Source organism: Lynx canadensis, chromosome A1 (assembly GCF_007474595.2).
Source record: "Lynx canadensis isolate LIC74 chromosome A1, mLynCan4.pri.v2, whole genome shotgun sequence".
NCBI lineage: Eukaryota > Metazoa > Chordata > Mammalia > Carnivora > Felidae > Lynx > Lynx canadensis.
In genome coordinates this window covers 82,340,259-82,367,571 of record NC_044303.2, presented here as the reverse complement: position 1 = coordinate 82,367,571, position 27,313 = coordinate 82,340,259, and the positions used below count along the sequence as shown (strand labels likewise).

Sequence of the window (27,313 nt, the reverse complement as noted above, 5' to 3'; positions counted from 1 at the left end):
ACCCGAAAAACAAATAACCCAGTGAAGAAATGGGCAGAAAACATGAATAGACACTTCTCTAAAGAAGACATCCGGATGGCCAATAGGCACATGAAAAGATGCTCAACGTCACTCCTTATCAGGGAAATACAAATCAAAACCACACTCAGATATCACCTCACGCCAGTCAGAGCGGCCAAAATGAACAAATCAGGAGACTATAGATGCTGGAGAGGATGTGGAGAAACGGGAACCCTCTTGCACTGTTGGTGGGAATGCAAACTGGTGCAGCCACTCTGGAAAACAGTGTGGAGGTTCCTCAGAAAATTAAAAATAGACCTACCCTATGACCCAGCAATAGCACTACTAGGAATTTACCCAAGGGATACAGGAGTACTGATGCATAGGGGCACTTGTACCCCAATGTTTATAGCAGCACTCTCAACAATAGCCAAATTATGGAAAGAGCCTAAGTCCATCAACTGATGAATGGATAAAGAAATTGTGGTTTATATACACAATGGAGTACTACATGGCAATGAGAAAGAATGAAATATGGCCCTTTGTAGCAACGTGGATGGAACTGGAGAGTGTGATGCTAAGTGAAATAAGCCATACAGAGAAAGACAGATACCATATGGTTTCACTCTTATGTGGATCCTGAGAAACTTAACAGAAACCCATGGGGGAGGGGAAGGAAAAAAAAAAAGAGGTTAGAGTGGGAGAGAGCCAAAGCATAAGAGACTGTTAAAAACTGAGAACAAACTGAGGGTTGATGGGGGGTGGGAGGGAGGGGAGGGTGGGTGATGGGTATTGAGGAGGGCACCTTTTGGGATGAGCACTGGGTGTTGTATGGAAACCAATTTGACAATAAATTTCATATATTGAAAAAAAAAACAACAAGTAGGAAAGACTATATTAACAGCAGATAAAATAAATTCCAGAATAAGGACAATTACTAGAAACAAAAGAGCTATTACGTAATGATAACCAGGTCAATCCACCAGGAAAACAAAATGTTCCTAAATGTGTATGCACCACATAAGAGAGCACCAAAATATATAAATCAAGAGCTGACAGAGCTAGAAGGAGAAATCGGCAAATTAGCAATTATAATTAGGGATGTCAATAACCACCTTCTCCAGCAAGAACACAGGAAAACTGAACAATGCCATGAACAAACAGGGTCTGACATAAAACACTCCACTCGACATCAGAATAAGGGCCTTTGGAGCACTTACACAGACCATACCTGAGGCCACAAGACAAACCTCAACAAACTTAATAAAACTAAAATCATACAAAATGTGTTTGTTCTGGGTGGCTCAGTCAGTTAAACATCTTCAGCTCAGGTCATGATCTCACGGTTCGTGAGTTTGAGCCCCACATCAGGCTCTGCGCTAACAGTGTGGAGCCTGCTTGAGATTCTCTCTCTCTGCCCCTCCCGATCTCTCTCTCTCCCAAAAATAAATAAAAATAAAAATTAAAAACAAAAGACAAAAACAAAGTGTGCTTGTTCTGTGACCAGAGTGGAATCAAACCAGAAATCAATGACAGAAAGACAACAGGTAAATCTCCACAAACACTTGGAAACTGAGCAACAGACTTCTAAACGATCCATAGATCAAAGAGGAAGCTTCAAAGGAAATGTTTTAAATTAACTGAACTAAATGAAGATAAAAATACAACATACCAAAAGAAACAAGATGCAGCTAAGACAGTGCTGCAAGGGAAATGTGTGGCACTAAACACACTAGAAAAGAAGAAAGGTTTCAAGTCAATAAGCTACATTCACAGCACAAGAACCTAGAAAAATAACAGCCAAAACAAACAGGAGAAAAAGCCAGAAGGATAGAAACCAAAGAAATTAAAAACAGAAAAACAAAGACAGGGCGTCCGGGCGGCTCAATCGATTGAGCGTCCGACTTCGACTTGGGTCATGATCTCTCAGTCTGCGAGTTGGAGCCCCGCGTCGGGCTCTGTGCTGACAGCTCAGAGCCTGGAGCCTGTTTCAGATTCTGTGTTTCTCTCTCCCTGCCCCTGCCCTGCTCGTTCTCTCTCTCTCTCAAATATAAACAAACATTAAATTTGTTATACATATATAAAAAAAGAAAAAAGCCAATGAAACAAAAGCTGGTCTTTGAAGAAATTAAAATAACTGCCAACCCTCTAGAAAGATTGACAGAGGAGAAAGCACAAGTTACCAACATCAGGAGCAACACAGGGAACATTACTGCAGACCCTACAGACATCAAAAGATGATGGGATATACTATAACCAAGTCTGCACATGTAACCTCCACATGTGAAATGGGATGGACCCATTCTTTGAAAAACCAAGCTACCACAACTCAACAATATGCAGATAATTTGTAGATAATTTGAATAGCCTCATAACCATTAAGCAAACTGAATTTGTAACTTAGCAAAAATCCCCCCAAAGAAATCTCAAGGCCCAGATAGTTTCACTGGAGAATTCTACCAAATATTTAAGGAAGAATTAACGGCAGTTTGATGCAATGTTTTCCAGAAAAAGAAAAAGGAGAAACACTTCCCAAATCATGTTATGAACCTAGTATTACCCTAACACCAAAACCAGAAATTGAGAATACCATAAAAGAAAGCTACACACCATTCTCTCTCATGAACTCAGACCCAAAACTTCTCAACAAAACATTAGCTAATTGGAGGCAACAATGTATAAAAAGAATTATATACCGCAACCAAGTAGGATTCATTCTACCTATGTAAGGCTGGCTTGACTTCCAAAAATCAATCAACGTAATCTGCCACGTCAAACAGCTAAAGAAGAAACACCACACAATCATACCAAGAGATGCAGAAAAAGCAGTTGACAAAACCCAATGTGTACTCACAATAAAAACTCTTAGCAAACTGAGATTAGAAGGTAACTTCCTAAAAGTAATAAAAACCCAACAGTTAACACTGCATTTGATGGTGAAAGAATGGATGCTTTCTGTTTCAGATGAGGAAGAAGGCAGGAACATCTATGCACATAATCTCACTCATTGAAGTACTGGAAATTCTAGCCAGTTCAACAAGGCAAGAAGAACAGATAAAAGGCATATAGAGAAAGAAGAAATAAGCGACAGATCTCAGAATTTCAAAGTGGTTCCCAAAGAAATTTCAAAAAAGTCTACTAATTTTTAAGTTATAGCATCATCACTGTGAGACGTGAAGTAAATGCAGCGTCTGGAAATACTTAAAGCACAACATATTGCCTATTTGCTTATTAAAATAAACTCAAGCTTACAGTCCTAACTCGCATGCAATTTACCTTTAAATTTTATGGGGCTCCTTACATTTTCCAAGGGATTTACTTTCGGGCTGGCATTCTGGTAACAGTGTGTACAGCATAACCTAGGACTTTCTGGGCGAACTTATTCTTCCACTTTTCAATTTGACTTCCCTCCACACGAACGTAGCAAGTGCAGTTCGGGTTTGGGGGATTGTTTCATTGAGATAAGGAAAAGAGGAAATGGTAACGAAGACACTCACAACAATGGTCCCCACGATGATGGCATGCACGCACACAATCACGCACGTGGTCAGACACTCAATCTCACACGACTTCACACACACTCACACACAGTATGTTCCAGGCACCATTCTGAGCACTTTTAGATTTTAGCCCATTTAATCCTAACTAACCTGTTAGGGAGTAACACCATCCCCACTTTCTAGATGACAACACCGAGGCAGAGTGAGGTTAAAGAATTTGCCCGAGGTTGACAGAGCTGGAGCCTGAGCCCAGGCGGCATGACCCCAGAGACCACGCTCTCTGCCTGCGCCAGACAAGCTCTAAGCATCTCTTCAGGAGACGGTATTACACCGCATTTTCGTCAGAGGACGGCGGGAAGCTGGAAACCGAGCGGGGAGGAAGGAGCAGCGTGGTTACCTGGAGTAGGCGCCGGTCCCAGCCTGGATGAGGGTGGGCAGGCCGGCTATGAACAGGCCCAGCTGCACGTCCTGCACTACGAGCATCCCAAGCAGCACCGCGCTGTAGTCGACGTCACCTGCTTGAGGAAGAATGTGTCAATGGCACACGTTTACAGTATTTTAAAGTGTCCCACGTCAAAATACGGTCATCAGGCACATTTCCGAAATAATTCAAATTCTGCCACTTAAAGAGAATACAGACTTTAGAATCTCTTCGAGGGCAAACACTAAAACATCTTCAACATGAAAAACTTTTTGTAAAGAAAACTTCCAGGATATTTCCAGCACTTGTTACTAACACACTTAAAGAAAAAACGCCATCGTGGAAAGATGGCACGGGGCACAAGAGTATGGTGAGCCTGGATAAGCAGGTCAATGTCACTGTGTGTCCCCAGAATACAGGAAACAGCCTTCACGCCAGTCTTTCTCTCTCCCCTAAGCGCTTCAGGAGACCTAACCCTACCCCCCTTCTGGTCGCACCTGCTGGCTGACCCGGCTGACAGGCCACCTTCCCTCCAGCCCACTATCATGGCCACAGTGAGCGTCTGTCACCGACACAAATGCAGAGAGGCTCATCAGGTGGACAGGACAGAAGGCAGTAGCCAGGGCTGCCCAAAGGGACCATGTGGCTCATCCACAAAGGCGACCGGAAACGGGTACCATTTTCCCGAACTCCACACGTCACACAGGTGTTCAGTGTCTCCATTTCCAACCAACAGTTCTGGCTTTGGACCAAACTTTTAACTGTCATGTTCCCCCATAAAATAAGCTATTTTTGTTTTCTTAAAAAAAAAAAAAAAGCAACTGACAGTAACAGATATTTAAAGGCTAATCTGATAAGAGTAATCTTACAGAAAAGAAAAAGAATAAGCTAATTAAATAAAATTAAAATCTTTCATCACCAGCAAAAATCACAATTGTTAGAAGTTTAGGTACTCCTTCTAGGAAGCTTGTCTTACTTACCATTCAAAGTTAAATTTTTGGTGAATAAAGTATCCAGATTTTAGAATGTGATTTATTTATTTGTTTTTGGCTTAGAATTTTAAAACATTCTAAGTGGATAGCGCCATGAGGTTGCTGCGGCTAAAGCTTTACAACTTAAAAGTGAAGAAGAATTCCCCACACTAATAATGGGTGAGTGGGACACTTCAAAAACCCATCATTTTCAACAAACCCCTCCATGGGTTCCTGACTATGATTCTCCTGTCCTGATCCCAGGAAGCGTGCCAGGTCCTGTGCTCGCAGTCACACCGCAGTCTTCCTCCCCAAGTCCTCACGCGAGGTGAACACACTTGAGCCCTGCGCCCATGATGGTGCCTCTTCCGGACTTAGAGGAGACGCATAATTCCAGTCACACCTTACTTTTTCAAAAAAGCATTTACTGATACACTGCCAGCATTTTGTAAATGTTTTTAAAATCCTGCTCTTTGCCTTTCACCAGATCACAGCGGTCTTAACTGGGCGGGCATCAACTATCTACCAGCAGATGGCAGGTAGCACGAACAGAGGGGGGCGCCCCCAGCATGGCCCAGTCCACAGGGAGCACTCAGGGAGCAAGTGCAGAGCAGCAGCTCACTGAGGCTGGAGGGGAAAGACTAACCACAGCAACTGATGTAAAAGGAAACAGTACAGTGAACACAGAGGCGAAAGAATTACTTTGCCTGGGGAGCCTGGGTGGCTCAGTCAGTTAAGCAGCTGACTGTGGCTCAGGTCATGACCTCACGGCTCGTGGGTTCGAGCCCCACGTCAGGCTTTATGCTGACAGCCGGGAGCCTGCTTGGGATTCTCTCCCTCTCTCTCTGCCCCTCCCCCACTCGTTCTCTCTCTCTCTCTCTCTCTCTCTCTCTCTCTCTCAAAAATAAATGAACATTAAAAAAAATTAAGAATTAGACTGAACTGTTAAAAATTAAAGATAGAACTTTTAATATTTTTCATCTGCATTTTACACTAAGTTTAATCTTTGTGCTTACCACTACTATAAGCATTTAAAATTTTTTGTTTTCCATGTTTTATTAAATACCTTAAACATATGGAAAATAAAAAATGTAACAAATACCCACATACCCACTATTGTATTTTGCTAAATCTTAAACCTTTGAGACCCTGACTTCAGATTTTGGGGAAGGAAGATACTGGACAATGCAGGTACCATGAGCCTGCCACCTGCGGCTGGACCCCCCGCCACACCCCCAATCACTGCGTTAGGTTCCATGTTTTTTATTCTCTTGAGTGGTTTTCTACTTTTAACAAAATAACAGCTATGTATCCGGGAACAACACGGAGTTTGTTATTTTGTAATTATAAACTTTTTATAACTTAATCCATATTTCTGCAACTTGCTTTTGTTTTTGCTTACCATTATGTCTGAAAATTATCTGTGTTGATGCACAAAGATCTCTTTTTAAAACTGCTGTAGAATACAGCAATTTACCCATTCCCTGATGATGGGCACTTAGGTTTTCAATCTTTCCACTACTACAAGCATGCTATAATGAACATTCTAGCACATTTGCTGGACACACCCCCTTCCCTTGCTTGTGTTCTCACCAGGAGAGACTCCCCCTCACCACTCATGGCCTCCGCCCTGGCCCCGTGCCCCACCCTGCCCACCCTACTCTACAGATGAGAGTCTCCACCTGGGCAAGGGGATGGTGAGGTCACAGCATGGCAGTCTCTTGCAGGCCTGTGTTTTCTAGAGGAGGCTTCTGTGGGTCCATGTTGCATGGGGGATAGGTACTGAAGGCCACCACTGCCACATCTTCCATTGTCATCTTTCATCATAATCAAGTTGCTACCGTGACCTCCAGCTGCCTGTCCCCTTCATGGCTATATGGGTTCTGAGCATGGCCATGGAAGGCTGGAGCTATTTACTGACCCCTTTGAGGGTCTGGGCCCCACTATCCAATGTACTGGCGGGAACCCTGAGGAACAGAAAAGGAGAATTGGGGCAATAATAAACCCACATATGAAGAGGGGCAGGGGTGTCATCCTCAGGCACTTCCAAATGCTCTCAGTGTGCAGGTTTGTGAGGACGCAGCTTTGCACAGTTTCAAAGTTTACGTAAATTATATCGGACCAGATGTCCTCTGTATCTTCTATTTCTCCCTCCATAGTGTAAGATTAATTCATTTTTACCTCTGCAGTATTCCAGTATATGGACACACCATAATTTAATTATTCGTTGGATTACTAAATGCTCAGATTACTTAAATTTTTTTGCTATCAAAAATAAGTATTTTGAGTATTCTTTCACATTTGAAGTTTTCTAGGACATGTCTCTAGAAATGGACATCTCTGTTTGTGGAACTGTTCCCCAAAGTGACCAAACCAGCTCACGCTCCCACTGAGCACCCGTGAGCGCTTGCACTCACGCCGACATGGGGCAGGTCCAGCGAGACACCTGGCTGGCTCATGGGAGGACAGGTCTGCACCTGCACGTCCCAATTCGCTAGCGAGGCCAGCATTTCTCCATGTTCACGTAGTGTGCACGCCTCCTCTTCCGTAAGTTCTCCATTGGGAAGAAGTTCTATTTTCCAGCGGGGTTTCCTTCCGTTTTGATTCTTCTTAAAACTCTTGATGCATTCTAAGTACTACTTCTTGCACATTTTATATACATAGCACATGTCTTCTAGTTTGCAACTTCTAAAGATACCTTTTAAGTAAAAGTTAAAGTTCCACGTGTTCGGGTTTATCAACACTTTTTCCTTTGGATTCTGCATCTCGCTTCCAGAAATCCTCTCTGCCCTAGGTCACCCATATTTCTCCCTAGCAGGCTCTGAAGTTCTGCCCAACACACTGAGCTGTTCAATCTGTGTGGGGCTGGTTTCTGTGTGCGGCTCAAGGGAGGACTCCAAGGACTAACTCCCACCCACCCCCAGCCACACGCGCCCTGCTCGTGTCCGCCTGTCCATCGTCTCCTGCCCCATCTGGCCCAGACACACCGCACCACCCAAGCACAGGGACAGGACCGCAGGGCCTGCCGTCTGATGTGGAAGCACCTCACTTCAAACTGACACTGGTTATTCTTGGCCTTTGTTCTTAAAATAAACTTCAGGAGCAGTTTGCCAAATTTCATGAAAAACCCTGCCAGATTTTTTACTGGGATAGTTGGGAGTTTATAGACTCAGGAGAAACCGCATCTTTATGTATTGAGTCTCTTCATCATGAACACAGGCTCTCTCTTCGATAACATTTTGTACTTCTGTCCTCCAAGGTCACACATATCTCTTCAAAGATTTATTCCCACGTTATTTGTCATGGCCGTTATAAGTCAAAGCCTTTTTCTCCCAAAGTACATTTTCTAACGGTCCTTCAGGTGCCACACTTTAGCACATCTGTGATTATCAGTTTCTACAAAGCCCAAGTCTCTCAACATGAGCATTGCCTCCCCACCGGCAACCCTGTAGACACCCCTACCTTCTTAGGCCCAAGTTCTCAGCTGGCCTTCTACAAAGTGCTTTCCCTGTACTCTCTCCCACCTACGCCCGCTGTCTCTGTTCTCTCTCCACAAGCAAAAACAGCTTCCTACCCCCCCAACGGCTTCTCCCCTCCCCCTAGTTCACCTCTCTGCACCGCATACCTGACAAGTTCTGTGGTTCAAGTTGTGCCAATTGTCGAGACAATCCTGAGATCGATTTTCTAGGCGTGCAAGACGGTTTGGTGTTGCTCTGGCTGCACTTCAGGGGTGAGAAACGCACAAAGCTTCCATGCTGCTCGGCCATCTTGGCACCTCCTGGCCTCTACAAAGTGGAAAAAGCCCTCCTTTTCCAGCAGTCCATGCACAAGATACATGAGGCACTTTGTGTGCAAGGTTAATTAAACCTGTGGTGCTTGGTCCTCCCGTGTTCCAGACGGGCAGCCACGCTGCCAAGCCTACGTGTGTCTGACGACGCCTCCACCTGTGCCTGCTCTTGGCAGCTCTGCTGGGCGTGCACGCCAGAGACGCGGCTCCACAGGCCCCGTCTGCCCCCGGTGTGGTGGAGGCGTACGGATCACCTGTGTTCTCTGACAGCTGTCAAGCCTTCCCCTTTGTCCCTGAAGCTCTGCTGTTGTACCGGGATGTGCTGAGGGTACATTTATTCTTGTCCTTTTTCCTGCTCGGTTTTGGGGTGGAACGTTCAGGCTAAGGGCTCACATTTTCCTCCAAGTCTGAAAGTCAGCAGCTATGTTCTGCACTCTATTCTTCCAGGACTTCTGCTGTATATATGCTGAGCCTCTTAACTATTCCTTTGTTTCTTGGCATTCTTTCCCATGTTTTCTGTGTGTACTGTGTCCTATCCTTGTGCCTAATCCAATAGGCATGAATTCTTCACTTATGTTGAGTGCTTCAAGCATGCTTATTTCACTGTGGTTATTAGACTTTTCCATAAGCAAGGAGAATTCACATCCTGACAGTTGGGGTTGTTACAGAACTCTCCCAGCCACTGACGTCCTCACTCCTCACACATGCTGGACTCCAGTGTGCAGGTCCTTACAGAAGCAGTTGTTTTCATCCTCCTACACCACTGCCGGTGCCTCACCTCCTTCTGTCACTAGGGCTTTGTGAGGGGTGGTCCTAAGCACCAGGCCACAGGGACACTGGGCCCCACGGACGAGACCACTAGTTAGTACAGTTCCAAGCGAGGAGGCTACTTCCGTGGCCCATTGGCCCACAGTCAGTCAGTGGGTGGGCTGCGTGTGGCCACCACCAATGCCAGGAGCCTGCAGCCCCAGGACCAGCCCCAAGTACAGCAAGGTCAGCTTTATCAGAGAAGCCAGCCACACCACTCTGCTTTCCTTTTTCCTATTTTTCTCTCATTGTGGTGTGTTTGGTGCAGGGCAAATACCAGTATGAAGCTGCTATGACGTTTTCACCATTTTTTACTGACTTTCACAAAACAAGAGCAAGACAGTGAAAGTCACTACAAGTTCACAGGATATAAACCAGCAGTACTGTCGAAGCTGGAAGCTGCCAGCGTTGAGTCAGCCCAGGACGTTCGTCCCTAAGCTGCTGACCCAGGCTGGCTTCGCTAGGTCCAGTAACGATCAGAGGCTGGCGTTGCCAGTACAGACATGAAACTAGGCCCAAAGAGGTGAAAATACTCCCAACCACCAAAGTACCCGTCACGTAGTTTATAGAAAAAAGGTACCAAAAGTCTGTAAGTTTCCAACCACAGCCAGAGTTAAAGCAGTGAACAGAGTGCACTTGTCACTCTACTTCAGGCTGCACATAACACACACCCGTTCGCGGCACCGCAGGCAACACACGCCATGTCATCTCCCGTGAGGACAACTGGTGATTTCAGGTCGGTGCGGCGTTCGTCCCTTAAACCACCAATTCCATGGTGCACTTTCCAATGTGGATTTTCTTCTTTATTTAAATGTGGTCCTCCAACTATCCTAAATTAATGAGCATGTAAAAGCTGTTTTCTTAATCGAGTGGAAATGTGGAACAATTGAACTGATGAGGGTGACAGTTCCTGAGTGAACACAGCACGAGGGCCCGTGACTGTTAGTAAAGCCCAGGGAGAGAGAGAGAGTTGCAATTTTTTCTAAGAGGCCTTTGGAGTGAATTCAAGCCAGTTGAATACCTAATACTTCAACACATACTTAGAACATGTTATCACCTACCTTCTTTTTCACCCCGGGCACTGCCCACGAGGAATCTGGACACTAAGGGTGTGCTTGATAAGGACAGGCACGTAGAAATAAAGACGCTCTGAGTGGGTCTGATCTGTAAAAGGTGTCCCCATAACAAGCCAAATGCGATCATTAATAGTGTCATGTAACACGGTCCTTGTAAGGCTATCTTCCAGACCTTGAAGAGAACACATTCGTTTACACAGGTTTTAGTGACAACGGTCAGCTCTTGACCGGCTCCATGCAGAGTGCATACACATATACTGCCTGGTCACGGGCCTAAATTGTTCAGGAAGTAGCTCTGCGGTAAACACATCAGCACAACACCCAAAGTCGTAATCTGAACACAGTAAAAACAGTAACACTTCCGTCAGCTTACTAAGTATTGTTACTGGGACTAAACACGCATGCCTCTCCGTGTAATACATGTCTGTGCACATATAATCTAATCCTCAGAACACATCGCAAAGGTAGACAGCACGACCTCTACCTTTTCTAGATGAAAACACAAAGCCCACTAACTTGTCCACGGTCACATGGAAGTCAGTGTTAGGACACAGACCCAGGCAGCACGGCTCAATAATCAAATATTGATGAGGCACCTCAGTGAGCTCTCAGTGCTGGGTTAGACATAATGGAAAATGTGGAAGAAATCAGGGTTGATTTTAACGCTCCAAGGTTTTTAACTGAGTTGAACAGACGGGATACTAAAAACTACCTGACGTTTATACAAATGTGAATGGTACATAGTGACAAAAGAAATTAACCGAAACTCATCCTATCCTACTGGAAAGCACTTACTCATTTTCTTCTCACCTTACACCCTCTTGGACAAAACCAACTTGCGCAGCCAGGCCCTCTGGCAAGAGCGCAAGGGGGCCCGGAGGGGGGCAAGGGGTGCAGGGCTTGGCACAGAAGCTCAGAGGCAAACGTTGTGGGCCCCACTGGCTGGCAAGCCTCATCTGTGTCTTCGGGTGCTCTGAAGGATGTGATCTTTTTCCTCCCCTGCTCTCCTTCCTGATAAAAAGGAACACCTCTTTCAAAATCACAACACTGTCTTTAGGAATCAGGGCAGCCGGGAGGCTGTTCCTAAAGCTGGGCACCGACTTCCTACTGTGGCCAAATGGGCACACACACACCCTGGCCGCCCACAGCCATAACCAGCTGCCAGCCTGCTTGTCCATAACAGAAGCTTCCAACTTCAGGAACGAGTTACAAGATCCTCCAGACACCACCAAGTCCCGAGTCAAATGGTGGGATGCTGACAGAGGCAAACGAACTGAAGACTCAGCCTTCCACACAGAGCCACTCTGTCCTCTGCCATGTGTCTCTGGCCAACCCAGGCTCTGTGCTCGCCTTCCAGAGAGAGGTTAGCCCCCAAGGCTGCTTCTCCAAGGTTCAGATTCCCTGATCCCTGCTTCTGGTACCTGGGAGTGGCGATGGCTGTTGTGGTTTAATGGCCTTCCAATGGCTCCCCCTCTTCCTGTGTCATAGCCAGGAGCAGCGGGAGGGCCAGGGTGCACCTGCAGACCTAGGCACAGCTCCTGGGGAGGCCAGCATGCTTAATTTTAAGATTCCCAGGTTTTAGGGTAGCCACTCCTATAAGCAGCATTATGGGTTTTTCTGCCCACAAGGGATCCCGGAGCTCGGGACTGACCCCATTATTGGTTGAGCACCTTGGGGAAGTAACCGTCTCTCTACTCTGCCTTCTACATCTGTAGACTTTCAAAGGCCAGACTAAAGATTTCTGAGGTCGCTACCAAACCTTGGTCAGGAGGGCTGGGATCTATTAGCCCAAGAAGCACAGTGTGCAGCAAACGAGGGTGGGAAATGCGGGCAGTGCCCACAGATCTTTGCTCCGCATGGGGCATCTGGACCACCTGGGGCTCCCAGAAACACGGGCTCTCCAGCCACACATATCAGATCCTGCTGCTCAGCAGGGTCCCAGGCAACTCCCCGTGTCGGAATTCACAGCAGCCTGGTCCCCACGCATCTGCACCACAGCTGCATCCCCTCCCGAACTCCATTTTCCTCAGCTCTTGTCCCAGGACTTCTGTCCACAACCCTACACATCCCTCTGAAATCCCAGACCTGCAGTCCCACAAGGGAGGGCCACAGGGCTGTGTATACCACCTCATAGTCAGTAGCCACCAGCGTCTGGAGCAAGGGTTTACTGAGGGAACAAATAAGGAGAAAAGGGGAAGAGGGGGTGCCTGGGCGGCTCAGTCAGTTGAGTTTCTCTGACTCTTGATCTCAGCTCATGGTTCACGGGATTGAGCCCCGAGTTAGGCTCCCTGCTGACAGTGTGGAGCCTGCTTGGGATTCTCTCTCTCCCTTCCCTCCCCCTCTCACTCGAGCTCTCTCTCAAAAGAGCAAATGTTAAAAAGAAAAAAGGAGAAAAAAAGGAGAAAACACAACTCCCAGGCAGAGAGACAGAAATGGGGAGCTAGCACATGAAAGCTGAGCCGGCAGCATAAGGGGAGCTAGAGCACAGCGAGGCAGGGGTGCAAACACCCAACAGGACGCACCATCAGAAGAAATGACTGTGGCTGTTCTCAGCGCCAACAATTAAGTAGTTCCTAGACCTTGGTGTTCTGAACCGTTTCCACTCAGACTTTTGGGGATTTCCCAGAGGATCCAAGAGGGCCTTCCAGCAATTATTATTTCAAAACCCACTGAATGACTTTCCGTCATGAGGGGCACACGGAAGTCCACGATGGCACCGGTCACTTCAGGCTGCTCTGACGCCCTGCTCGCTATTTATGCTGGAGAAACACAAATTTGTCACTTGCTAGCGTAGTTTATTAGGCATGGTTAAATCTGCAGTCTGAGCCCAGGGGCCTAAAAAGGGCGAGGCTGCCGTCCTCCTGCAAGCCTGTCACAGGGAGCTGACAAGTGAGGGATTCATGTCAGAGGGGCCCCAGCTCACCCCAAAGTCACTAAACAGGTGCTGGGTCCCCAGGAAGGTTCCTTCCACTTCTCAGACCACAGCACACTTTCTCCCTGACACGCACACACCCCCTCCTTGCCAAGCCCTCCTAAGGCTGCATCGCCAGGCACAAATGTAAGCCCCCGTCAGCATAAAACCCCAAAGCCCTACAAGTCAGCACCACACCAGCAATAGCGTGCAGTTTCATACAGGTTAAAACTCTGTTCACATGACTCTGGATGAAGTTCTCATTGAACAGTGAATGCTAGAGTGGTGAAAAATATAAATTACAGCAGTTTAGGCCAGAACAAACCCGGCCATGTAGACGAGGACCCCAACGTCCAAGGCGTGAGACACTCTGCTGAGACCACAAGGCTGGTCAATGCAGAACCCGAACTCTGCCCCTCTCTGTCCCAAGCCACAGGTAACCGCCACTATCGGCTGCCAGCCTCGCTCAACTAAACACACATGGAAGCCCAGAGGAGCCTGAGCGGAGCAAGGAGCGGGGACGGCCGCGGACGATGACCTTCCCGTCCACAGGTCCCCGGCTCCTCGCACGGCTGCAGGTCCTGGCCATGCTGCCGGCATGGCACAGCCCCAAGCGCAGCTCGCGGAGGAGAGCAGGGTCCTTTAAACTCTGGGTCTGGAACTTAACACATGGAGGTCAGGCCAGAAGCACATAAAAAGACACAAAAGTGCCTGAGAAAACACTAAAGGGACTCAGAACGCTTCGTGAGGAGGCGCATCTGGAGAAGTGTTTAAAGGAAGTGATGGTAACCGGGAGGTGGACAAACAGAGCTTCCAACAGAAAAAAAGAGAAGCAAGAAAAGAGAGGTCAAAGAGTAACAAGGTGAACTAAGGCCAGCGCCTCAATGTACTTCTCTTTGCTATCTCGGATCTTGTCACGTCTTTTATGGCTGCATACCTTTCAAGAGCTGTGACAGTGTAACCGTCAGACACCCAGGCTGCCCCTCCGCTTTCATAAAAATGCTACAACGAGAAGCTGAAGACTATTCGAGGGTTAATGAAAAACCTTGTACTTCATTCTTTCCTAGGGATGGAGAGCCAGGGCAGCTCCACCAAGGGAAGGGTCGTCAGTTGTGCGAGGCCGCTCTGCTGTCCGACCAGCCCTCACACTGACTCCAGAGCCACCTGCCGGCGTGGCCTGGGGTCCACCAGCACTGCTGTCACCCTCCCTGCCCTTCTGTCCCCGCCCTCCCACCGGCTTTGTGACCAACTATCCTCTTTTGTGAGGTGTCCGTCCAAAAACACAGCTTTTAATTAACTCACTTCCAACTTACTCCAGCTATTTTCATTTCTGCAATACTCCAGTATTCCAAGTAATAGTTCTAGAAGCAAACAAATTTAGAAGGCAACTGTTGCTTCCCTTAGTTTCACACTTCTTCATACACGTGGTCCTAACTGCTACAAGTCTTTTACATATTTTCATTTTACACAAACATTCAATCCCTGAGATAGTTCAGCCTCTAACGGTTTTGGACCTTTTTGGAGGGACCCCCACATGTTAAATTTCAAACATATCATTTCTCAGACCTCTTCTGGAATTAGCTACATGAAAGCTAATTTTACTCATTCATTGAATTTGCATTTTCTAGTATTTTTTATCTTTTAGAATTTATATTCCAAAAATAAAAAGAATATTCTGTTCTAAAATACTTAACTTGATAGTCCAATCATGAACAAACACAAAGTAAATAAATTAAAACCATATGATGTTTAAATTGGGGGCGATAACACAGCTTGGTGAGGCCCTTACCTTTCTCAGCCTTTCTGGAGAGAACTCTAGGCCAACAAGAAACAGAGTAAAGAACACGCCAACCTCTCCTAAGGTTTCCACCTGCACAACAGACTGGGAACAAAATTTTAAAACCACACAATTTAATGTATCTAACAAATGAAGCATACTTCAAGGAACAATCTTGTACTAACATACTCAGTGGAACTATCCTAAAAAAAAAACAAAAAAAACAAAAAACACAGTATTTTTTTTAAAACTAGTTCTCTGAATGTCCTCTATCCCTGACATAGCTTGAACTTCCTGATTATACGGTTTTTTTTTTTCCTTTTTCTTGATTAACTGAAGGACTGTTTTTATCTCTTTTTCTGAGAACTAGCTCACGAATTCACCTGTTTCCAGGCTGCGCTCTTCATTACCTCCTTCCTTCACTTTCTCTGGAGGATGGGGAGGCTCTGAACCTGAACCTGAGCTGGACATTTTAATCAAGATGCCCCACTTTCCTTTGGCCTGCCAGCACGGGCCTGTGCATGACTATGTGTACAAACTTCTTTCCTGAGAACCGAATTGGCCACATCCCACAGGTTCTGGTATACAGCGTTCTTGTGCGCTGTGTTGGTTCTGGTCCTTTATTTGCTGTTTGTTTTTATGCTTTTATGTTATGGCAGAGAATGCTGTTTACACGGTTATATTTGGTACTCCCTAGATCATCTACATTCATGGTTTCCACTGAGCCACGAACTCAGCGTCTGAAAGAAGAGAGCAAGCAGATCTCCACATGTCCAGGCACCAAGCTGCTGTGCAGGGACGCACACGCACCCTGTCAGCCACCGAGAGGACAGGCCCTGCCCTCCATTTGCTGGCATCTGCCTCCTCACTTACTCATTTTGTTCTCTTTGAACCTTGCTTATTGTACATCTTTTTCCTAACATCATCTGCAAACCTGTATCTTTCCACAGGCAAGTTTATTCCACTTATATTCATTGTGATAACAGAAGACTTCTCTTACTCCTTTGTCTCCTGGTTTTTATACTTCCTCACTGCTTTATTTTTCTTCCCTTTTTAAAATGAGGCTGAAACTCATGACTTGAAAGTCACATACCTAAATCTGCACTTCTCAACGTAACACAGAAGCCTATTAACTTCCTACTAGGAAAAGGTAAATATTTTGATACAGTCACACTTCCTCCATTAACCACCTCCTGTTTTGGCTAATATGCTCTTGGGTCTTCATCCTGGTTTACTGTAATTATGTTATTTACCAAGATACAGCAAATTTGTTAGGAACTATAATATTGGTAGCCTCCAGTTGTATTTATTACCTTACTCAGCCTCTATTATTATTCAGCCTGAATTCTTGGCTTATAAGCAACCTTTGCTCTGAAGAAAAAAGGAAAATACGTTTGTATTTGCTATTGTTCATAAATACTCTGGAAAGGGAGGGATGAGACAGGACAAGACAGAGATTCTCCACCTACAACTTAAAATTTTTTGTACTTACACCATTTTGTTCTCAACTGTATGGAGATTACGAATTCAGAAAATTGAATTAAAACAGTGTTTCCCAGAGACCACCCCACCAGGTTGAGCCCAGCCCACAAGAGCACCCCCCACCCCATGTCAGTCAGTGGTCACCTGCTCACTAAGGTCCTGGGCTTTCAGCCGGTAGCCCCTGCCAGTTGAACGTGTTGTTGAGTTGTAGAGATGATGATGTTTCCTGCCCGGTACAAGGTGTGCCCGTCAGCAGGAGGGTGAGGCTACAAGCAGATGCCCACACCTCCCCCCATCCGTCTGCTCCTGTCGTACCCAACTAGGAAGTGCCAGGACTCCCGTGTGTGTTTCCCAGTACCTGCACCACTACTTCTGTGTTGGATATATGACACAACACCTATTCTTGCCAATCTCTTCATTTCGTCTGAATTGTGCGTATTTACAGGACACATCTTGGAGCCCACAAAAGCTTTGGAACTGTTCCTCACTGCCAACAAGTGCCATCGATATAGGATGAAAGTCACTTCACTCTGTTCAGCCAACAGCCTCAGCACTCACTACGTCCTGGGGTTTTCACATTATCCTACATTTAGGCTTGAAAATCCCCACTACTTTACTAGCTTTGCAATGTTTTAAAAAATTTTAAATTATACATTTAACCCAGCATTTTTTGTTGCTTTCAGTGTCTGAATAACATAATCCATCATTATTACTGGAAACAGAATTTTTAAAACTAACAGTTTAAAGACATGAACAGAGTGGGGGGTTGTCACACCCTGGGTGGCTCAGTCGGTTAAGCGGCCAGCTTCCCCTCAGGTCATGATCTCACAGTTCACAAGTTTAATCCCCGTGTCAGGATCTGTGCTGACAGCTCGGAGCCTGGAGTCTGCTTCAGATTCTGTGTCTCCCTCTCTCTCTCTGCCCCTCCCCTGCTCATGCTCTCTGTCTCTCTCAAAAAAATAAACATTTAAAAAACTTTTTTTTAATTAAAAAAATAAAGACATAAACGGGATTTCTTCTCTAGTTAAGTCATCCATTCACTAACAAAATTACTTTCTTATGATTTAGGAATTTCTTATGAAACTCTAAAGAGCATCTTCTTTAATATGGTTTATAAGGAAATGCTATCTTTATTAATTCAAGTTCAAAACTTTTAGGTCTTCATGAGCATTTCTTTAGTATTTTGTTAAACAGATACTAAAACAGTTGCTCTTACCTTAATACTGTTCAGTCCTGAAGGCCCCAGAAGTACACCACAGACAATATAACCAAACATTGTGGGCAACCCTATCGTCGTGCACAGCCAGCCACAAGGTAAAGACAGCATTCCTATGGTAACAATGTCCTAATGGAGAATAAACCAGAAATAAACACAAAAATTTAAGGTAACAGTTGGCAAGAAAAGGGCTGATTACTGGAGAAAGCAGACATTCTGCAGACTAGGCCCCTCCCAGTTTCCACTTTGGTGGTAAAAAAAGGAAGGCTATCCCTGGGCTGATCTTCCTGCTTTGAGTTTATTGGTACAGTAATCAGCCACTGGGAGCATCCTTCCTCTCGGCCTGCGCTGCCCCCCTCTTTAAGACCAGCACAAGCTGTGGCTTCGGGAATGCTGCTGGAGCCCCGACAGGGTGCTCTAGCCTTCCGAGCAGGCCACACTGGCGACTCCTACAGCTGTTACCCACTCTGGTCCAAACCCAAACAGTGATCTCCAACCAGAACACAGTCGATTGCGAATCTTTACATTAACTCCACATCCTCTTATTAGACTTGCTGCCTCAGAGGGAGCAGATGCGTGGCTAACTCGGTCTGGAATGTCAGTCACCTCTGGAGGAGCCGGATCTCATCCTGTACCCGTGTCTACACAGATGATACCTTAGCCAAAGCTTCTCCACCTCATCAGATGTTCCGTGTTAGTGACAAAGCTTGAGCCCACTGTAGGGACTCCTGACTTCAAAAAGGCTTCCAAATTCTCAAAAGCAACGTTAATTTTCATTCTAAGTATTAAAATGCCTCGTTCTATTCGGAAAAAATTAAAAATTAAGAGAAAGTGTTTCAAATCATGGAAAATATAGGAAATTCTAGTAGAATCTCTCTGTTAGGAGGAAGGTCATGCATCCTAATATGAGGCTCAGAAAATAAAGCTTACTTTACATTAGTACCTGGAAGTGGGAAGGTGGGAGAGGGGACTTCAAGAGGGGAGCAAGCAGACAGACTACCTTTAGGAAGTGGCGATCTGCACGTGGAATTGTCGCGTCTCTGGGCTTGGTCAAGATATAGCGGTTGTTCTGGGAGTCAATCAGCATGCTAAGACCCAAATCATCCTCTGCTTCCCGCTTTGTGAGGTTTTGTTTGGAATTGGCGTCTTCTTCCTCCACTCTGAGAACTGCCTCAAAATTGACCCCTTTCACCTGTAAAAATAACCAACATCATGTAATTAAACCCATGAAATGTTTTCAAGTTCAATTTTTAGAGCGTAAATTCTGTACAGAAGAGCGATAGAAGTATTTCTAGCACTCTGTCAGGTATGACGAAAGGTCCACAGATGTTCATTAGCACAAATCAGGAAAGCTGCTTCAGTTACAAGGGCCATCTGAGAATGAAGGCGTTTAGGATTTCTATTACGTCCAGACACCCACTTTAACGATTTAGGGTACGATCTGTAACAAGAAACATACGTTTGGTCTTCACCCCCCTTCCTGGCCCGCAGCCCCACAACCAGCGTGGCCTCCCCAAGCATAAGGAGCAACGGGTACACCCGACAAGCCCTTCGCGGCCTCTCCTGAGTTTGTGCCAGCAAGGTGACGTTCAGAAAGCCACTAGATGACTGCAGGATGAGGCTGGCCACCAGGAACAGCAGCCACGTGACCTCGGGGCGGGGAGGGGCCGGAGGTGAAGCGAATCGCGAGCCTGCACAAGGCAGCTCCGGGACATACTTGGAGCACGGGGTTCGGGGAGCTTCCGGGTGCCCGACACACGGACGCGCCCCGCCAGAAGGGCAGCGGGCCCGGACAGGACGCAGTGCCCTGCGCACATACTTTCACCTCTTCTACCCGGCTGTTTCTGACTGTACCCTTTGCAGCGACCTGGTAACCTGGCGAACAGATGGTCTTCCTGGGTTCTGAGAGCCTGAGGAGGGGTCGTGGGACCCTCCGAGGTGAAAACCCAGAGCCCATGATCAGTGCCTGGAGCAGAGGGTGCAGTGCTGGGCCAAGCCCTCGCCCGTGGGACCCGTGGGGACCCTGAGCCAACAGCGGTGGAGCTGCACTGGAAAAGCTGCGGCGGCGACAGCCTGACGCCCTGACGCATGAGCACTCGGTGAGCAGTGAAGAAAGAGCACCACCTTCAAAAGACAGCCCCGTGTCCTCCCCTGGCACCACGGACACGCTCAGGACAGCCTCGCTCAGTGCTCATCCGCCCCGAACTGCACTCGCCTTTGCTCTAATTGCCACATCCTTTTCTGAGTCCTCAGGACTCACAGTCCGTTTTCGGCACTCATCTCGTCCTTCCCAGAGAATCTAAACACGTCACAGCAAGTGGGGAGTCCGAATGCCTGCCTCAGACACGATTCCTCTCAGGAGCATATGGCTCCCCGGGCAGAACAGCACCGACACCTGACTATCCCAGGGCACGCTTTCTGGAGCCCAGAGTCTCAATCCACCTGAACACGGAAGCGGGGCACAGACATGAGCCCCTGGGGGGCACTGACAAAAACATAAGGCAAAACGACAGGTGTATAGTGTACTTCTGTGTAACCGAACCAAATCGTTCTCTGGGATACGAAAGTGTTTGGTTTTATCTCCCTCGTCAGCCCACACGGAAAACAGCCGATAAATTCCACCATACTTTCTCTCGGCAAGCAGCCCGAGCAAAGAGGAGATTGTTCTGGAATGCTACTTACTGATTTATTGTCATCAAAAGCATGTTCTTCCATCTCTTCCTCTAGGCGATCGGCTGCCTTTCTCACATCTTCAAGAATTTCATCGAGCATGGATAAACTTTTGTTTTGATGTTGCATATTTTTGAGGGCTTCAACTTGGTGTTTTTCTGCTGCCAGAAGTTCTACATATTCTGTCTCTTCCTGTTTATTGGTGAGAAATGAAGTGTGGGGTTTACTAAGAAATAGGCCACACCAGGACTTCATTCAGGTGCCTGGCCTGGCCGGACCATGCAAGCCAACATGCTCTCACTGTCAAATACATTTATAAACGTGTAATGCTAGCTCCAGTCAAGGAGAGAAGGTCAGGTGTCCTGTATCACCCAAACATGATAGAGCTTAGCAAAATGTTTAGGGAAGCCTATTTGTACGCACGTGTCATCAAACATAATCTACTACTGTTGATAAATTCTGAAGGTCAACTATTCATACACAATCCTCACTGAACAGATTTTATTCCAGACATCATGCCTACTGTGTATGGAGGTCCAGCTGTACTCTAAAAACACCTGTGATACTTGATTCTTGAGCTAAAAATTTCTAAGTAGGATACACACAAATTCCAAGTTACAGAGGAAAAACTGTTCCAGAAGAATCTGACAGCATTAGTTGGAAAACTGATGGATGGTGTCAATAATACCACTGCGTTTTATACCATCATATTTAAACTCAAGCTATCAATCAAATCAACATCCTTACTATTAAAGTATATGTTCATACTTTAAAGGGGTGGGGCATAGCTAGAACAGAGAAGCAGCAAGGCAGTCCCAAGGAGAAGTGTAGCTGTTTGACAGACCTCTCTCTAGGCAACACCACCCAACCCCTCTCTCGTAGCTGTGACCTCCCAGAACCTAGCCTGAGATGTGAGGCAGAAACTGCATGTAGAAAGCATACATATTTGGATCAACATCACTCAATGCATTTTAGTTCTCTATTTTATCGTAAAACTACCTCAAATCAATACCACTATTCTTTAAAACAAAGGTGTTTAGGGAACGCCTGGGTGGCTCAGTCGGTTAAGCATCCGACTTTGGCTCAGGTCATGATCTCATGGTTCGTGAGTTAGAGCCCCGTGTCGGGCTCTGTGCTGACAGCTCGGAGCCTGGAGCCTGCTTCAGATTCTGTCTCCCTCTCTCTCTGCCCTCCCCTGCTTGTGTTCTGTCTCTGTCTCTAAAAATAAACATTAAAAAATATATATATAAATAATATCACATCTGGTATAGTAATAGTTTTATCTCATTTTAAAAGTGTATTTCATCACGATCCTTATTTCAAAAGCATATATTAAAACTAATTTTAGTATTTTTGTTTTCAGTAGATGGGCTTTAAAGACAGCCAACCTTCACACCAAAAGGCATTCTTGTCAGAAACTCAAAATGTTGACTGCAGTTACAAGTATATTTACCACATACTTCATACACACCAGCTTATTGGGATAACTTGAGTAGTATAATTACCTTGTGATCTCAACACAGAAAAGCACTGGCACTCCCAGAAGTGGTGAAATGCAACTGTGCTAAGATACGGTGCACAAGGAGGGGAAATCCACGTGTGCACTGCTGAGAATGGATGCCCCTGCCAGACTACACCTGCTGAAGCATCAGCACCAGCTGCCTTCTCCCTTGACCTCTACTTGACCTGCTCCTTGGCTCAGGGTGGGACAGGACTGACCTTAATCGCAGCCTCTCTCAGTGCCTCCAGGCGCTGCCTGCTGCTCTCCTTCATGTTCACAACATCTCTGTAATCTCCTTGCAGGGCTCTCTGCAGTCCATAGATGGCCTGGAACACTGAATTTTCACTTTCATTCAGCTCTTTTTGGAAAATTTCAAACGTATGCACCTGAAACAGCTTCTCTTCATCTGACAGGCTAACGTCTTTTTCTACTGCTCTGATTGCACTTTTCAGTTTGTTAAGAACCACAGTCTTTTGGCGAAGAAGCCCGGAGAGCTTCCTGCAACCATCGAGGACCCACTGCTTCCTCTGAGTGATGGCCGCCCCTTTCCCTCGGTGCAATTTGATGGCATGTTTTGCCACCTCTTCATGTTCCGCAGCATCTGCCATCAAGCGAAGCAGTGGAAGCAACACCCAGAAGTAATTTCTTCCCAGCACCTTCATGATCCAGTTTTAGAGGGCAGGGCAAGGCCGTCCTAAGGTTCCTGCTCAGCTGAGCTTGCATTTTAGACACACATCTTCAGCTGAAAAAGAGATTTATTGCTACATATAGTTGAACAATGATTCGTTACTATTGAGATCAGAGTTAAAGTATTAAATAATTACATCCAAAAAACTATCACTTTTTTAAAGATGTTATTTTTCCTAGATAAATATTAATACCTGAACTATTCATCACACCTGGATTAAAATCGAATACTAAATGTTAAAGTATAAGGCCTGGTAAAGACTTGAGACTAAAGGTTACATTGAAATTAAAGGCAATTTTTTTAAAGAAAAATCAGCTTCGTTTATCTATTAAATCTACCATGTGCCAAAGACAAAAACCAATTCTACTTAAGGAGATCCATGTATTGGGGCACCTGGGTGGCTAGTCGGTTAAGCAACCAACTCTTGAATTTGGCTCAGGTCATGATCCCAGAGTCAAGAGATTGAGCCCTGCAATGGGCTCCATGCTGAGTGTGGAGCCTGCTTAAGACTCTCTCTCTCTGCTCCTCTCCCCTGCTCATGCTCTCTCTCTTAACAAAAAAAAAAAAAGAGGATCCAAGTATTTAAGGCCAGAAAACACCATCAACTCCCCTATCACAGTTCAGTGAACTGCCTGGAGGAAACATGCTCCACGTCATTTCTGAAATAAAACTGTCTGAGCTGCTGCTAGCTTACTGTACTGTTTTCTTTCCAAAATCATTTGGAATTCTACCAAAATTCGAAAGTCACAGTTTAATGCTAACAAGATGTCAAACACAGAAAAAGAAAATCACAAAACACAACCATGTCTGGATCACTAGGGTTTTACTAAATGTTCAAACACTTTCTTTCTCCCAATTCCAGCCTCCTTCTCTTCCTCTCTTCAGGAAGAGCCCAAGCACCTGTATGACTACCCCAGCAAGTGAAGCACACACAGGACCCTGGCCGTGATGAGGTGAAGGCTTTGGTGCAGGCAGCAGGGGGTGCTGCGGCTGCGGTGCCCAGATCACACTCGAAGGACAGGACTGCATCTTCCAGTGGACAGAGTCATCAAGGAGCAGGTACAAGCTGCTACAGGTGTTAGCAAGGTCACAACGAAGCAATGACTCCAAAGGTAGGAAATACAGAGCAAAGAAGGAAGAGGTAATAAAACACAAGACAGGCAAGAGAGACACACCCTAAAAACACCACTGAACCTGGCAACTAGATCTCTGGGCACCAGTAGTTACGTCAAAAAAGAAAAAAACACGGGGTGGCTCAGTCAGTTAAGCATCTGACACTTGATTTCAGCTCAGGCCATTATCTCCCGGTCCATGCGTTTGAGCCCGAGCTGGGCTCTGCACTGACAGTGCTGAGCCTGCTTGGGATTCTCTCCACCCCTCCCCCACATGCTCTCCTGTGTGCTTTCTCCAAAATAAACATTTAAGAAAAAAAAAAAAAAAAAAGAAAAAAACCAAACCTACCATTTACACAAGACTTACAGTTTAAAGAAAACAAAATATCAGGGGTGCCTGGGTGGCTCAGTCAGTTGAGCGTCCAACTTGGGCTCAGGTCACGATCTCAGTTTGTGGGTTCAAATCCCGTGTCGGGCTCTTTGCTGACAGCTCAGAGCCTGGGGCCTGCTTTGGATTCTGTGTCTCCCTCTCCTTCTGCCCCTTCCCTGCTTGTGCTCTCTCTCTTTCTCTCAGACATAAACATTAAAAAAATTAAAGAAAACAAAATATTAATATAAACTAATCATTAAAGTGTTTACTAAAACAAGTATCTATACCTCAGTTTTACTAGTAATCCCAATTCTAACAAGTTTATTCTGGTTTCCCAGGCAAAGCAGATCAGATGCAGAAAAAATGAGAGTGTGGCTTATCTAGGCAGAAAATTCCAAACCAAAAATGACAGCCAATAGAAAGTGGAGATAAAACAGAGCTTCTGAAAAACCAGCACAAGAACCTGGCAAAGACTAGCAGCCCAGGGAGTCTGGTGAGGACTGAACTACACCTTTCCGTAGACACCAAAAATACCACTATTGGAGGACAGCAGGGAAACCTACCCATCAAAAGTCACCAAGAAAAAACTACATTCTACCTCAATATTCTGGTTATAAAGTCAGGAAACTGTTCAATTTCAATACATTTTTCGATACATCAGTTTGTAACGTCACAGAGAATTTATTTACCTACAATGTTTCACTTTTTCCCCTAACTTGTTAGGATAAGTGACAATGTGCTATCTAAATTACCCAACTTTATATTACAATTTTTTTTAATGTTTATTTAGAGCGTGAGAGTGCACGCGCGCATGCGCATGAGGTGGGGGGGGAGGGGCAGAGAGTGAGGGAGGGAGACAATCCCAAGCAGGGTACTCCTGGTCAGTGCAGAGGCCAGTGCAGAGGCGGGGACTTGATACCACAAATCTCAAGGTCATGACCTGAGTCGAAATCAAGAGTCTGATGGATGCTCCGCCCAAGTGCCCCTTTGTTACAGCTTTAATACAACTTAAGTAAGCGTTACCACCTTAAAAATAAATAAATGATTACCCAATCTCAGTAGTGCTTAGCAAGATAGTTAATCTGTTATTTTAATAACTCATTTCACTGCTGAACTTCTATTGTTCCAGGGGAGAGAAAGAATTCAATGTTGATAAATACATGCTTTTCTAGTATTTTCAGAACCAAGACAGACATTTCTGATGCTTTGCTAATGTTTCCCATTTTCCCTAAAAGATCTCAAAAAATGATTCTTTTATGGATTTCAAACTTCAGACAAATAACCTGCCACACAGTCTGTGTGTGAACAACAAACACCCCTTCATTCATTTCTGGTTCCTTCCTCAAACAAATTCTTGAAATTAAATAGTTATAACTCTACCCTATGACACATAAAGGACTATTAATTTTTATGAGAAATTATTGAGAACTTTAATTGTGGTCATACTAATATTTCCACTCGAATAAGCTCAAGTCATGGACATGTAGACATGACACTGAAATTATTTACAGACTCTGAAAACATCAATCACTTTTTCATAAATTCATTTCATCTTACCTTTAAACTTGGCTACCAAATCCTGTAAACTACTAAATTATAGCATGTTTTTTCTTGAGTAAATAAACTTTTTTAGCTCTAGTGCTATTTTGTTATTATTGTTTTTAATTATAAAAATGACACTTTTGATTTATTATATTTTTACAACAAATTCCTAGAATTTCTATACCTTGAGTCACTGATACAACCTGGGTGGACCCCAAGGCTGCAAGGAGGGCTGATCCCACACACCCTACAATTCCACGTACAGCACTGTTCAGGGACTAACTGTAGAGATGGAGTGGCTGTCAGGGAAGAGGGAGGAGGGACCCCGTGGGATAGAAATGGTCTGTGTCTTGATGGCGCTGGCAGCCACACGAATCAACACGTGACAGAAATGGCAGATCGTAAAACATGCCATGTGAGTAAGGTGAGTGGGTCAAATAGATGCAATCTTCTGCTTAGACTCTGTTTTTAATCAGGAGCTACCACTGGGGAAATCTGGGTGAAGGATCTATAGGATTTCTCTGTATTATTTCTTATAACGGTATATGAATCTATAAGCATCTCAAAATACAGTTTTAAAAATTCAACACAAATGCTTACTGTTTTCCACTAACCTGACACTTCTTCTATTTAAACTAGGAAATGCCCTCAACCAGAGCCGAAGGTCTTCAAGATGTCTCTGCTACATGAAAACCCAATGTCACTTTTCATTTAGAGCAACGACAAAATCAGTACTTGGAATACAACTAGTCCCCAAAGTTTCTACTTACACATATTTCAACATTACTTAAAATATGTCATGGGGCACTTGGGTGGCTCAGTCGGTTAAATGTCCGACTTTGGCTCAGGCCATGATCTCCGGGTTCGTGAGTGTGAGCCCCATATCAGGCTCTGTGCTGACAGCCCAGAGCCCGCTTCAGGTCCTCTGTCTCCTTCTCTCTCTGCCCCTCTGCCCCTGCAACAATGAACACTTACACAAAAAAATAAAATATATCTCCACAGCTTTGCCCAATTTTTTTCTTTTTCTTTCTTTCTTTCTTTTTTTTTTTTTTAGAGAGAACATGAACAGGGACCACAGAGGGAGAGAGAATCTTAAGCAGGTTTCATGCCCAGTGCCCAACACAAGGGCTCAATTCATGAACTGAGCCAAAATCAAGAGTCGGAAGCTTAATCAACTGAGCCACCCAGGCGCCCCAAAAAATTTCCAATGCTTTTAACTCGTCATATTATATAGAAATCACATACTTTTACTCTATTAAAAGTGCTTAGTAATTCATAAGTGTCACATGTCATTTAGTGGATAAAAACTCACGAGCAAAGCACAATAACACAGTCTAAGACTGGCCTTTCTCAGAGCTAAGGCACCCAAGTAAAGCTCTCTCCCACAGGCCTCTATCTCTGAGTGCTATGAGCACCGCAGGGTATGCAAAGGGACTGTCTCCTTAGACATCTGCTATTAGGACCCACAGAACCCTAGAGCAC

General features: G+C 45.3%; 1 protein-coding gene across 7 annotated transcripts in view; it reads right to left on the bottom strand.

Moving 5' to 3' along the window:
- Window positions 1-27,313, bottom strand: part of TMCO3 (transmembrane and coiled-coil domains 3) — a 50,959-nt gene that overhangs the window by 19,269 nt on the left and 4,377 nt on the right. For 2 of the 7 annotated variants that reach the window (XM_032592526.1, XM_030314526.2), the window contains exons 3-9: window positions 22,338-22,861; window positions 20,631-20,810; window positions 18,949-19,140; window positions 17,949-18,077; window positions 15,263-15,355; window positions 10,548-10,734; window positions 3,898-4,015 (exon numbers count right to left, since the gene is read on the bottom strand). In XM_032592526.1, coding sequence (XP_032448417.1) covers window positions 3,898-4,015; window positions 10,548-10,734; window positions 15,263-15,355; window positions 17,949-18,077; window positions 18,949-19,140; window positions 20,631-20,810; window positions 22,338-22,781 — 1,343 coding nt within the window. In that variant the 5' untranslated portion in view covers window positions 22,782-22,861. Of the gene's footprint in view, window positions 1-3,897; window positions 4,019-10,547; window positions 10,735-15,262; window positions 15,356-17,948; window positions 18,078-18,948; window positions 19,141-20,630; window positions 20,811-22,337; window positions 22,862-24,286; window positions 24,309-27,313 lie in introns of those variants that run through there. The other 5 variants (XM_030314528.1, XM_030314524.1, XM_030314525.1 and 2 more) reach the window with 4 other exon arrangements.